At 38.3% G+C, this 14,967-nt stretch overlaps 1 protein-coding gene across 6 annotated transcripts in view; it reads right to left on the reverse strand.

Annotated features, from left to right (window-relative positions):
- Positions 1-13,381, reverse strand: part of stat6 (signal transducer and activator of transcription 6, interleukin-4 induced) — a 34,827-nt gene extending 21,446 nt beyond the window's left edge. For 2 of the 6 annotated variants that reach the window (XM_027170320.2, XM_027170323.2), the window contains exons 1-4: positions 13,225-13,381; positions 6,501-6,652; positions 6,198-6,342; positions 5,025-5,388 (exon numbers count right to left, since the gene is read on the reverse strand). In XM_027170320.2, the coding sequence (XP_027026121.1) occupies positions 5,025-5,388; positions 6,198-6,342; positions 6,501-6,634 (643 nt within the window). In that variant the 5' untranslated portion in view covers positions 6,635-6,652; positions 13,225-13,381. Of the gene's footprint in view, positions 1-5,024; positions 5,389-6,197; positions 6,343-6,500; positions 6,669-7,338; positions 7,412-13,224 lie in introns of all 6 variants that reach the window. The other 4 variants (XM_027170324.2, XM_027170321.2, XM_027170325.2 and 1 more) reach the window with 4 other exon arrangements.
- Between the last annotated feature and the right edge of the window lie 1,586 nt (positions 13,382-14,967).

Genomic DNA, 14,967 nt, shown 5'->3' on the forward strand with positions numbered 1-14,967 from the left:
GACCTCAGATTCAATTACGCTACATACAAATCCTAGATCATCCTAAATGGACACATTCTGAAAGTATACCACAGTTTGATGTATAAAAACATGAGAGACGTTGTAGTGCAAGTCTTACAATATTTTTCTGTATTACATGCTGCAGTGTTGCTACTATACGTGTCAAAGAAATTACACAAGTACATCTATAGTGTTATTCTGCAATGTTATTTATCTAGACAAAATCAAAAACCAGTGCAAAACCAGTGCCTTTCCTGGAGAGGTTTACATTCCTGAAGAGTTCTACTATAAAAAAACAACAACAACTGCAGAAACCATTACTTAACATATTACTCATATTCAAGCCAATGCCCCTTAGTTAAGTCAAGAAGCTTTTACTGTCATTTCAATCATATACAGCGAATAAATTTTTTTTTCTCTTAGGCTGCTCCCTGTTCAGGGTCACAACAGCGGATCACGCATATTAGATTTGGCACAGGTTTTACACCAGATGGCCTTCCTAATGCAACCCTCCCTGGACCGGGACCGAGAGTCAACTCTTCAGTGGCTGGGTTAGCACGGGATCCTACCGCTGGACCACCTGGGGGCACGATGAGCTGATGCAGTACATAGTGAAATTTTCCCAGGTCCATTACGCTACATAAAAATGTCATAAAGCTACATAGCTAAACACACAGCTAATGACTTCATTGGTTAATATCAACCATATCAATATTAATTAATCTGGCTAGTCAGGTAACACAGTTAATAAACCGCACACATTTCACACAGAGCTCACAAAATATATTTTAAAACGTCAGGATTCTCAGGATTAATCGTCACCATCAAAGGTTAATTTTCCATAACATAAAACTATAGTTCCTTCCTAAAAATGTTAGCAGTGGTGATTTAGATTACCTTCCTGTAACCCTTCCTGTGAGCTCACACCAGCGTGGACATTCCCCTCAGACCTCTTTGACCAGAAGCGTTTTTCCACCCATACAATGACATTTCCACTCACTGAATGTTTTTAGTTTTTCACATCGCTCTACTCCGTTCTGAGGTTTGAACTGGATGTGATCTGAAGCTGCTGATGTGCATCAGGTGTTATGCTCTGTGCTGTGCCGTGCTGCGACGTGATTGGACGACTGCATGAACGTGTAGGTGTGAAGGTGTTTGTTATACAGGTGAGTGTGAGTGTGTATAGCCTAATGTGCAAACTATTTCCAGAGAAACAGGACGCTTTGTATAAATGTACATAAGCTGTGCACGCAAGGTGTATAAGCAGGTTCAGAAAAACATCTTATTTCCCTGGAAAGGTAATGTGTGCTAATCTTAACTGCTTCAACTGAACTAAATCTGCTTCTACATGTACTGATGTACGCTCCAGTTCATTCATGGATACTTCCGTTACATAACTATTACTCGTATTACACATTTAATACAAAAAACATTCTCAAAACTAATGGTTTGTGTAGTTAAAGGTCTGTCTTTATAATTACATTGCTAATCAAATTATTTTATCTGCCATCCCATTTTACATACTGCATTATTTACTTGCCTCTATTTTCGTTTTCCGTGTGTCTTTTAATACGATTTATTTATTCAGCTCAGTTGTTATGGTGCTGGACTACTGATCGGAAGGTGGTGAGTTCGTATCCCCAGGCCACCAAGCTGCCACTCCTGGGCCCCTGAGAAAGGCCCTTAACCCTCAGTTTCTCAGCTGTATAAATGAGATAAACGTAAGTCTCTCTGGATAAGGGTGTCTGCCATATGCTGTAAATGTAATTGTACTTCTGCCTCTATTAAATGATTGAGTCTGGTGGCACAGTCTTTAGTGTATTTAACATTTGAAATACTAAACCCTGTGTTAAAGGAATTCTGGGTAATGTTGTTTCACCTATCATAAGTAACTCCCCTGGTGAAATTTGGCTCATCCTGCACCAAAACGAAATATGCGGCCCAGATGATCCTGACCACGAACAGGGAGCAGCCGAGAGAAGAACAACAACTCGTTTCACCTATCATACTGTTGATACTGTACTCGGGGCTATAGATCAATCCTGACTATTCATAATCTGGCGTTTCACACGGTACATTAGTCAACCCTGCCTTAAACTTCTTATTTGCCTAATTTTTGTGGTGTAAACAATCATGACTGGATAATTACAGTGTGTGACTGTTTTAAATAACGGCATTGACGATTTCACATCAATGAGGAAAATGGACCAATCTGCTGAGTCACATATTCCCCCTCGCTACAGCAAACACTTCTGTGATGATTAATGTTTTGCCATCTGACACCACCAAGCCATATTTGAAGTGTTTTACATAAATATAATATTTAAATTAGGCACTCACTTTTCCATTTCGGATTGCTAATCATCCACAACATCCTAAACACTGCGACGTTTCACACTGTACACGTTTGGCACCACGCTGCGAGTTTAATTCGATTCAATTCAATCCAATTTATTTGTCTAACAATTCACATTGTATCAAAGCAGCTTTACAGAAGTATAGACAGAATAAAAACATTGTAATGTTTTGAATTAAGTTACTATTTATCTCTAACATTTATATTTTTTAGCTGGAGCTCACGGTGGTGAGGAAAAACTCCCTGAGATGATATAAGGAAGAAACCTTGAGAGGAACTAAACGCAGAAGGGAAACTCATCCTCATTTGAGTGACACTGGACAGGAAATAATGTCAGTAAAAAATGTCCTTTCTACAACAGTTTGTAGTCGAGTGGAATTAAGCAACCAAGACTTTCTGAGGAACTAATAGGTCAGCGTCATTTCTGAGTTACATTACAGACTTAACATTGATGCTTTCCTGCCGAAATCTTCAAACGATCTCTGATGAAGACCTGACCATACAGCTGGCTGATGCAACAGTGGTTCGAAGAAGGCGTGACGGTCTCCGGGCAGCTCCATCGTCAGCAACGCCATGAGTCACTCATGTCCATGTGGTGTTTACCATTTTAACACTCCTTCAGAGCAGGATTTCATAACCCTGAGTCAAAGGCGCTAAATTAAAAGTTTGAAACCGAGGCTCATGAAATAGAAGAGGGAGAAGATGGATGATGGAGGAAGTGGAGAAAGAAAAACAATCTAAGTGACGTGACATACGGCTAAGTACGGTGGCCCATACTCAATTCGTTCTCTGCATTTGACCCATCCAAAGTGCACACACACAGCAGTGAACACACACACACCGTGAACACACACCTGGAGCAGTGGGAAGCCATTAATGCTGCGGCGCCTGGGGAGCAGTTGGGGGGTTCGGTGCCTTGCTCAAGGGCACCTCAGTCGTGGCCGGCCTGAGACTCGAACCCACAACCTTAGGATTACGAGTCAGACTCTTTAACCATTAGGCCACGACTTGCGCCCATCAATAACAAGCCATAACAATATAGAGGACAAAGAAGCTGAGAAGAGATATTTCGTGTATGCGAACAGACAGAATTCAAGATGTGCAGCTGATAAACACCTTCCAGTTAAGAAGAAGATGTTGATCATGTTTTTGATACTTGCAAAAAAGCAATGTTATTTAAATGATTCGTGTAAACTCCTGCTAATGTTAAAAAAAAATACTATCCTGGAAAACGCTCTTAGCCAGGTTTATTGTTTATGGTTTTCTAAAGCAGCAAGAAGTGAAATGGAATGTTGCAAACACCTCCATACTGTAATGCGAGACCACCTCTTTCTGGCTGCGCTGATCCAAATGATGTGTCTTAACATGCTGAGCCACTGGGGGTTTCTCACTGTGTCCATGCATGTATGGACACATTACAGTCAATTTTAAATGGCAGGAACATTCTCAACATATCAAGAATCACACGGCTGAAGCTTCAAGCAAATATTTCTCTTCATGTTCAAGCTACCGATGAGTTAGAAAACACTCAACAGTCTGTTTGCTGCAAATGACAGTTGGCTAAGAGCCATCATACCATGTTGGTTCTGTGGTTTAGAGGCACCAATTGTGCAAACAATGAAATCCAAGTAGGAAAACAAGACTTAAACAGCACATTGCAGAGACGTTCTGAGTTTTAAGCTAAACATGCACGCTGATCAACCATAACATTAAAAGCACTGATGTGGAAGAGGATAAATTGAAGAAAAATAAAGAGGATAAGTGAAGAGGATAGGATAAGATTGATAATATCTTGAGTGAAGAGGATAAGATTGATAACATTTTTACTATGGCACTTTATCAGGAGGTGGGATATATTAAACAGCATGCGAACAATCGGTTGTCAAAGTGTTCCAAAGAGGAAAAAATGGGTGCGTGTAAGATTTTGAGTGACTTGGATGAAAGCCAAATTGTGATGGCTGGATGACTGGGTCAGAGCATCTCCACAACAGCAGGGCTTGTGGGGTGCTCCTTAAATGTAGTGGTTACTACTGTATCTACCAAAAGGAAATAGAAGGAACTGATGGACTGTGTGGAGAGCAAAGGCTCGTCTGTCTGGTCCAATCCTACAGAACAGCTTCTGAAGATTGTAAAGTGTCTGAACACACACACAGCTGCAGACTAGTCATGCTGACCATTGTCCACCACTAAAAGCATCTACAATGTGCATGTGAGCACCAGAAATAACCAAGGAGCAATGACAGAGATTAGGCTGATCTGTTATTACAAAATTGAACATGCGCAAATCCAACCTGTGTACAAGAAAATATTAAATGGTGACGGCACAATTTATCCTGAATAGTAAAGCAAAAAACGTTCATGGATTTAGAATTCAAATTTAACCTGGTTAGGGTTCTCTTTCATGTCTCGGGTCCTTCATAGACTTCTAAATGAGAAATAAATAAATAAAAACTTTCCTCCATATCACCATATAGCAAAAACGACAAACATTTTCTAGTCGGTCACCTGCTGGCACCACTGAGACTTGCCTCACTGTTTGTACAAGAGAGCCAGGTCATTATGTTAAGCTTATAAAGCTCTTAGCCATGAAGACAAACCAATCTGTGATGTATGGATAAAAATGTGAATCCTGCCATAATCATGCACAGCTGCAAACCGCATGACATACCCTGCATGGGATCTGCCTCTTGCTTCTCCCAGTTCAGCTCTTCCTGAAGTTGGTGGATTTGCTGACGGCAGCTCTGAATCTCCAATACCTTCATCACCAGGTTGTCCACGTCATTGCTGCTGGCTTGTCTGGAGTGCTGTGGGGTACCGTTTACAGGCGGTGCAGGCATTTGTTGAAAGATCTGAACAGGCTGAAAAGAGGAAGATATCTGCTGTGAAATGTCTCTAGTCTGACATCTAATAAAAGCACATGTGATTTTGCCCAAGAAAGAGGATTGGCCTACCTGTTGAAGCAAGTGTCTCTCTTTCCTCAGAATATTTCTCACTATCTTCACCAGTTCCAAAGCCCGTGTCTGAAAAGAGGCCTGAAATGTGGTTCAGCAGGTTAGATGACTGTTTCACTGTAATGACATTTAATAATACAGCAGGTATCAGTGCACCAGATTTACGTAAACCTCACGTCCTCGGAAGGAAAAAGCGAGGGAAAAAAATATGTTTAACTGAAATGTGTTCGGAATCATGATGTCATGATGTGTTTGTCATGTTTGTCAAACCAAAGATTGTCATGGCTATATTACACTAAATGAGATCTGAATTTTTTCCCATTCAAACTACATTATGAATTGAATGAAATTTGTAAGTTTATTAGAATGTAGCTTATGAAAAAAATCCTTCTGAATAGAACACGATATACAAGTTCATATTGTTGGAATAATTCAGCATCAGTAAGCTGATGCTTTAGTTGGGATGTGGCAGCCTAGTTTTTAAAGTGTTTTTAAGGTGCTATCAATAGGAAGATAGCAATTCCTACGTCCACCAAGCTGCCACTGCTGGGCCCCTGAGAAAGGCCCTTAACCCTCAATTGTTTAGTTGTATATAAAAATGAGATAAAAGTTGTTATTTTAAGACTAGAAATGAAGGTCTTCACACTTAGGGGCAACGTGAGACTTTTTATAGACATTAACCAGAGTTCAGATTTGATCTCTGGAGCTGTAAGACAACAAATTTACCAGCTGCAACACCACCCCACCCATATCAGTTTCATTTCGAATGCTACTCAAATCTGTTTGGTTTTTTTTAAACCTTTTTCTACATAATACAAATTTGAAAATTTGAATACCAAATAAACATTGTTTTGAACAAACTTCATCTGAAAGGACCGTGGGACAAGTACCATGTTCCTGCTGATGTGCTGGAGCTTGACCTTCTCCACCACATTGGGGTTTTGGAACGCCACTTCCTGCAACAGCTCCAGCATTCGCTCCAGCAGCTGGCGAGCTTGTGGTTCCTGCTCTCGGTTTTCCACATTGAAGTCCTCCCTAAGACCAAACACACACACACACACACACACACACACACACACACACACACACACACACACACACACACACACACACACACACGGCACATGCTGGATAATCGTTCTGTAATTCGCACCTTTTTCATAAATGTAATGCATAAGAGAATAGAGCTGTACCATCTCTGCTCCTCGATCCAGCTGGCCAGGTAGTGTCTGACATCTATGGGGAAAGAATTTGATGGGTAGAGCTCCACCAGGGTCTCATTGGGAAAATAAGGGAGCTTCTGGGAAATCTGCATCCACAGCGCCATAATGAGGCGAAGCTGCAGCTGTCAGAGGAAAATACTACCATGTTAGTGTTAAACAACTGCACGGGGAGGTCATTAGCCTGTTTTAAAACCATTCCCAATGCTATGATACTCAGAAACATCTTCTTCTTGGAGACCTTTCATTCTTGGTAAGAATCAGAATTGTGATCTGTGAGGTTGGAAGGAAAAAACAGACTGAGAGATCCCACTGGTTTTAAAGTTAAACACCCCGATGGTCTTCAGTTAAGCTGTAAAAACGTATTTACACGAGAAATCTTTCATTTTACTTAGTCACTGTCGTTTATGTAATGCATTTGGGTCTGAAATCTGAATGTTTCATTATACATAAAACAATACATTTTAATTCATATACTTAATTTATACTTAGATATACTGTATATCTTGATCAATATTATATCGTAAATTTAAACTATATATACACTCACTGTCCACTTTATTAGGAACACCCGTACAACTCAATTTTTCAAGTTTACAATTTATGAGGTTGCGTAATCATGTCTTTTCCAATCCAGTCTGGGGATTTTTTTTAAATGAATGAATGAATGAATGCATTTTTTTTTGGATATTTACATATTTACAATGACAGAGATTATTTAGAAATAAAAACACAATTATAAAAAATGCCACTCCCATGTTCCTGTTTCCATTTTGAAAAGAAATTCATAAGAACGCAACGATCCAGTTACCCTAGTTTATTGCTCTGTTCTTCTATGCAGCTGCTGCCATCACTTCAGGAGCGCTGTTGCTCATGCTGTATTTCTGAACAGAGAAACACAACACCACCAAGTAGTGCCTGAGTAAAGTAAAAATTGTAATAAAATTTTAAGAAAGTCACCTGCTAACGCCTACCGCAACAAAACCTAACAAAACCTGTTTTATCTGTTATCCAACTGCCATTTTGAGATTTTTTTTTCTCTCCAATATCCATCTCTCTTGTAAAAGAGAATAATCTCCGATTATGGCCATTGCAAACAATATATATTTATTTTTTAGAATTTTAGTAAAATTTATTAAGACTTCTACACATGGCACGTTTGTTGTGCTTGTCTTCGACTTTTAAATCTCTCCATATTTAATCTTTACATCATTGGAATGCTGTTTGCTGCCTAAAATATAATGCTCTGTCCTCTGTGTATCAACGTAACCTTAAATGATATGATGACAGCTGGTGAGTTTATTTGTTTTCTGGGATACTGCTTGTTATTAAATGTTCAGCATGTATAGCAGATATTTAGACTAGCAGATTTTTTTTTAATATATTTATAGAGTAGCAGATATTTTTCCCATGCACCAAGAAGTTTTTTTTTTTATTCTCAAAGGAGGACATCAATGACACACAAACTGGTTCCTATTCTTCGAGGTCATAGGTCCATTATTTGTCATGTGAAAGTCTGAACATGTGATATGTGAATCGGTGCAAGGTTCAGGACCTCAAGATGTTGCCTCATGTATATATAATGATCTTGGTGCATAATGTGATTTTAGGGAAGTGTTAGCTCAGTGATTAAGATGTTGGACTTCTGATCAGAAGCTTCAAATCTCAGTTCACATCACAAGACTACCAAGCTGCCACTGCTGGGCTTGAGCAAGCCCTATAAATGAAATAAATGTAAGCTGCTCTGCATGAGCATATCTAGCAAATGCTGTAAAGCTGAATCAATCGTGTCTATCATGGAATTTAGGAAAAACTTAAATGAATCAAACGTCATTTAGATGTTTAAGGACTGTTTGTCTGCAACATTTTACAGATCAGCTCTTAATATTCAGCTATGATATCTTGTATATGTTCTATATTATATTATATTATATTATTTTATTCATTCATTCATTCATTTTCTACCGCTTATCCGAACTTCTCGGGTCACGGGGAGCCTGTGCCTATCTCAGGTGTCATCGGGCATCAAGGCAGGATACACCCTGGATGGAGTGCCAACCCATCACAGGGCGCACGCACACACACACCAACCGTGCATGTCTTTGGACTGGGGGAGGAAACCGGAGTACCCGGAGGAAACCCCTGAGGCACGGGGAGAACATGCAAACTCCAAACACACAAGGCGGAGGCAAGAATCAAACCCCCAACCCTGGAGGTGGGAGGCAAACGTGCTAACCACTAAGCCACCGTTCCCCCATTTTATTTTATATTATATTATATTATATTAAACACCTTTCTATATGACTCAAAGTGGTTAAGATATGGGAATACTGATTGAAAGGTGAAAGAAGTTCAAATCCCACCACTGCCAAGCTGCCACTGGTGTGGCCTTTGAATGATGCCTTTAACCTTGTAAATGTAATCATTAAAGTGTAACACTTCACTATCTTATAGGAACATGCTTTCTAATGCAGTGTACAAAACATCTAAACAAAATATCAGAAAAATCAATCGTTTAGGGTTTCGGCTTAGTATTCTCCGAATTGTTTGACTACTTTTATCCTGAGAGATGGCATTTTGAAAAATTGTAAGGATGTGAGCATGTATTTAAAACTGAGCTTTAAAATAAACACTAGTCTACCACACAAAAGAGGTTTTGCTTCTTTTCTGAAAGGCAGGTTTAAAAAGATCAGCATGTCAGGCTTAGTTAACAGTGTGTGGCCTGCGTTTGTATTTTACAACCAAGAACAAGACTCATCCTGACTTTTATGTGTGCTCAAATAGGGAGCACATCCTGTCTGCTTTATCTCGGGTTAACATCAAGAGGCCAACCGTGTCATATACAACAGACGGTTTGCCTTTTAGCGCTTTAGTTGTAGCTACGGTTTGGAGACACTGAGCCACAGTTTTAAATAGAAACATCTATATATCACATTCTCTAGTTAATCCTACAACAGTTTAGAACTGAGTCATATAATTTTGTGTTATTTGGTTAAGCCGTTCGTGCAAATGTCGAGAGTGTAAATTGGTGTATCCATTTGTTTGATTTGGCTGTGGTTACTGCAATTACTTTGTACTCCTACAATTACTGCAGGTGTGACATGATGCTCAAAGGATATTTTTGGCGCCTTGTCGCTACATGTCCCTTTCACAACAAAAACGACCTTAGAAAACTTTTGCAAACCTTCTCAGAGTTCCCTTTTAGCTCTAATGAGAGCTGACGTAGCAGCAGGAATTAGAAAAGTTTCAGGGAACAGAAAATGACAACCGAAAATCATGCTGATGAATGTATTCACTATGTATAATCGAAAACGCAAACAACTCTAAAATGTAAAAACTTTCTTCTTTCTTCAAGATCCTTTAATTTACCTATAGGTGAAAATTCCTGTTCAGAATTAGTCGCTTCTTCTTTTCTCTTACTACATGAAGATAACATGAAGTTAAATAAATAAATAGTAACGTGAAGTTAAATAAAAAAAAAACTAGTACAGGTTAAAGTTTTGCAACTGCAACAAATCACAATGCAAAGTTGATGGATGCAAATCAATAAAAACATATATAGAAGTTTCTGGTTAAATGCAGGTTTTTTTTATACCCCAATCTTCCTATAAGCTAAGCTAAACTAAACAAGGGGCTGGAAGACTGAAGAAAGATCGTAAAACTATTATTTCTGTTCCGCACACATAAATTAAAGGGATGGTATAGATAAAAATAAACTGACACCTCATATTACGGCAGGGTTGCGTTTTTTCCCCTCAGCTTTCACTACAGCTTTTATACAGATTACTGTACACGGGGACTCGTTGGTTTTTTTTTAGCATTTAGGGGACTTAGCATTAAGGAGTCTCCACTACCAGTGCATTGTAGCAGATAAACATAAAGCCGTAACAATAACAAGTATGCATCAGTGCTAGAAAATTGAAAAATAAAGCAAATCTGCTTGACATGTTGCGATTGACACCTTTCTCTACAACTGAAACTTAACCGTTCATGCGAGCGTGCATGTGTGAAACAGAAAGAATAATCCTTCATCTTCTAAAAGATTCTAGACTCCTTTGTCGTCATGCATGCCAAGAAAAAAAAAACAAAAAAAAAAACAAGCAGGTCATTTTGGCAGCATGTTGTCAAAATGTTAGTTTATAGGTGATTAAGCAACCATTTGGCATTAAGAAACTAGCCAGACTGGTACACAAAGCACAAAGAGAGCATTCGTTGATACAGACCACACTGACTGCTATATTAAAAAATACAGTATTGACAGATCCAAACCTCAAAGTTTACACATCCCTACACAACACTGCAGTTTTTTATTATGTAAATCTTTTTTCCACACTGACACCACCAAAAATGGAAATCCTCCAAAACAAACTTCCAGCCATATTAAAGATGTAGGAATAGCTGACAAGTACTGATTTCTCCCTGCATACGACAACAAGCTATTGTATTCTTCCATCTGGGTTAAGTGGGAGCTTGGATAGAAAAAAATCAGCTAGACAAAAGCAGTTGTGAGCTGAATGACTGAATGTTGGAATCTCTTGTAATATAGAAGAGAGACGGTCAGCGTAGGAATCGTCCGGTGAACAAACTGAGGTAAAATAATGCAAAGGATACAAATCCTGATTTGGTGTTTACACGGTGGCTGAACTGAGCATACCTGAAGTAAATACCCGTCATAATACAGTGAATTCTAGCTTTAAAAAAAAAAAATCTTCACTAGACTTTATACCACGCGACTGCTTCGCTTTCCATCATTCCTCTGACTTGGCAGTAATGCTAGCAGCACAGCAAAACCAAAACACACAGAAGCATAGCTAGAATGAGTCACAAAGTGAGGCTTTTATTGAGGGGAGTCTCTGAGAGATGTGAAGGGTGCAGCATTAGAGCATTACTACATTCTTCACATTATTACAAAATTATAATAGCTATATATCACAGAAATGTCTTCCAGTATGAATTTTATTGTCATTCTGTCAGCCATTACTAATTCCAATGCAAAATATATGTTGTAATAAAACGGAATGATGTTGCCATATTTTGTATAAAGCATCACACGAAAAGCAGAAATGACAACCAATGGATGCAAATCCCAAGGGCCACGACTCACATGACTGCCTTACACACACAACTTTGCATGCTTAAAAAAATTATGTATATATATATATATATATATATATATATATATATATATATATATATATATATATATACGTTTGTTTCAATGTAAGCATCTGCGTTAGCGTTTAAAAATATGGATAAAACGGGTTCAACAAAAACAACCCTTAAATGAATTCATAATATGTATTCTCATAGAAAAAGGAGCGGTATGGGACGTGCATTATGGGAAAATATTCCACAATCATCTACAATTCTGCATTACAGGTTGCATTTGTTAATGTGGGATGTGACAGTGTGAAGGTTCATGTGATGTGAACCGAGATGCTGTATGAACAACGATGATGTCACACAATTCTTAGTCAAACCAAGCTTTTAAAAACATGCTCAGGGATTTTTGATGAATAAATACCTGACAAAAAGGAAGAAGATGGAAACATTGCATTGCTTCTTATAAAAAGACCAAAAAAAGACAAGAGCGTGTCTGATATAATCCGTATTCCAGTTCACAAAGCAGTGGATAAAATGTCTGAACTGTGTATAGATTTTATACACAATTTAACGTACAAGGATATCGGCTCACGGCCAAAACACTGTTATTACAAACAACAAGCTAGGAGCAAATCAGATTATAAATATTCTATCATTTTCCCAAAACAGTGACTGCCCTCTAAGTGCTACATGACAATTTATGTCCAGAGATATATTTATAAATGCACGGTTACTGATAATAACACATTATAATACACTTTTTTTGGAGTTTGCCAGTTCTTGGTCAGTCACTGGCATTAAAGGTGCTTTCCATTAACCACGAATGCTAAAATACACTAAAAAAAACTGACCTCAAGACAAGCAAATGTAACACGCTCAGGCCTTGTGGCTTTATGATTCTAGTCTAATAACATAGAAATGATCCCCCATGAATAAATGCAGCGTTCAACATTCAAAACATTGCTGTTATTTTCTATGTTCAAAACATCCTGAAGGTGTATTGTTTTATGTAACAGATATAAAGCAGGTCCTGTATAAAAGGGTGGGCCTCATAGAGAAACACAGGAAAAAAAAAAAACTATAACACGTAGTCGAGAGGGAACAGAAAGTAAGCAAGCAGGCTTGTCAGTTTCTCTAAAAAAAATTATCTCACAAATGACTACATACTACTAAGAGTGTGAGTGCTTAACGAACTCGAGACAATAAGACATTTTAGTCTAAACATCGGTCAAAGCTCCATTTCAGTAAAACAAGAGATATGATGTTATTTATAAAGGCCTGTTTCTTCTAGGCCTGTCCTTCAAACAGCGTCATGTCAACAGCTTGGAAAGTCTTAATAGAAACAGCGCGAATTGAAATAACTAGATAACTCCATACTAGAGTTTAATAAATAGAGTTTATCCGGTTTGTCGCTCTTGTCATGGCACTTAGAAAACAACCCGAGCTTTAATACGAGCTGTGTGTCGGTAACGACGTGTTTTTATTATCACTAGCTTTTTTTTTCCCTCTATAGTCTGTTTTTAATGTACAGGGTGACAAGAAAATGTTAAAACCCGAGAAAATGAAGAGAAAACGGTGTTCTTCTTAAACTTACCTTTCTTTGTCTCCAGCTCTTAAAAGCATGTAAGAGAAATAAGAAGTGTGTGTGCGCTTCTTCCGTGTATGCGGTGTGTGTGTGTGTGTGTGTGTGTGTGTGTGTGTGTGTGTGTGTGTGTGTGTGTGTGTGTGTGTGTGTAGTGTAGTGTAGTGTAGTATAGTATAGTGTTGTTGTTTCCCTTCCCAACTAGGCTCTACTTTCACTTTCCTGTCAGTGGCAGATACAAGAGCTCATCCTGCCGCCCAGAGGACACACACAAACACACATACACAAACACACACACACAAACACAAACACACGCACGCACACTTTATTATTATTATTTTTTTCTTTTTTTTTAAATTGAAATATTAATATGTTTAAAGCACCTATAACCAAATAAAGTGCATTACTCAGACAGATACAATAATTCTGTTTTTTAAGGCCCTGTACACGTTTTTGTTGCTGACACGTGCAATGATAATTGTGTGCTATTGTGAGCTGACACAGAGGTACAGGAGCTACAGTCACATTACCGTAATGTGTCTAAAATTACAGTATACTGTACAGTGCGGTGGGGGAGGGAGGGGCCGTCACACGGTGTGGGCGGGGCGAGAACCCGTCATTTCTCCTCGTAGTCTGAAGCATTTCCAGTAAGAGGTTTGTTTCGAAACATTTCCGGGTGTTTTTTCACTCTCTTTTTCCCTTTCTGACGGAAATGCCCACTTCCGACGAAATGGCAGCCTTAAAGAGGCCATATTCACTCGTTTTTTCTTTTTTTAATAAAATATGTTTTCTATTAATAATAATAATAATAATAATAATAATAATAATAATCATCATCATCATCATATAATTTTTCATGTAATATGTTTTGAGGTTATACGTTTGCAGGTTATACTTTGAGAATTTCACCTTTGCAGTCCAACATAATCAAGCGTGTGGAATTTGTACAACCTGAAACCTGCAGGTAAATAAAGACAATAAAGATTAATGTGTGTGCAATCCAAGTGCAACAACGTGTCATGTCCAATAGAGGGCAGCAGCTCACTTCGTGTTACCCCTACTCTCTCTCTCTCTCTCTCTCTCTCTCTCTCTCTCTCTCTCTCTCTCTCTCTCTCTCTCTCTCTCTCTCTCTCACACACACACACACACACACACACACACACACACACACACACACACACTCATTCATCTGTCAACATACCAACATATGTGCGGGGAGAACATACATAACTTGTATATACATAATTACATACTAATAATCTTTTGAGCCCTAACTGAAGGGGAAAAGAGAGCAGTCACTGAAGGGCCATGAAACCAGCTAACGACTGTTTCGTTCCAAAATAAAAAAAACTAAAAAAAACACATTAATGGGATGAGGATTTATTTTAATATTATTTTAATATTATAAGTGTTATTGGTCACTATACACTATAACAACTTATTGCATTTTAGGGTGATGTTTAAATCTTGCCACATGTTATATTGAAGTGATGTTTATAAGCCTATTTGGCTAACAACCGAAATTTTAAGGAACGTTTTAAAAAATAGTTTATTTCCTTAATTAAAACTCAATAAACAGGACATTTACGTAATTTCAACCTGGATCTAGCTCATTATAATTAATCAGGGAAAGACATACATGGTTTGGGGAAAAAAGCTTGAATGGTTGACTGGATCTATTTACCTAAAAAAAGGTGTGTGCTCAATTATCTTTAAAGTTTGGGAGTAATTTATCAGATGATGAGAAACTGGATG

This window comes from Tachysurus fulvidraco, chromosome 23 (assembly GCF_022655615.1).
Source record: "Tachysurus fulvidraco isolate hzauxx_2018 chromosome 23, HZAU_PFXX_2.0, whole genome shotgun sequence".
Classification (NCBI taxonomy): Eukaryota; Metazoa; Chordata; class Actinopteri; order Siluriformes; family Bagridae; genus Tachysurus; species Tachysurus fulvidraco.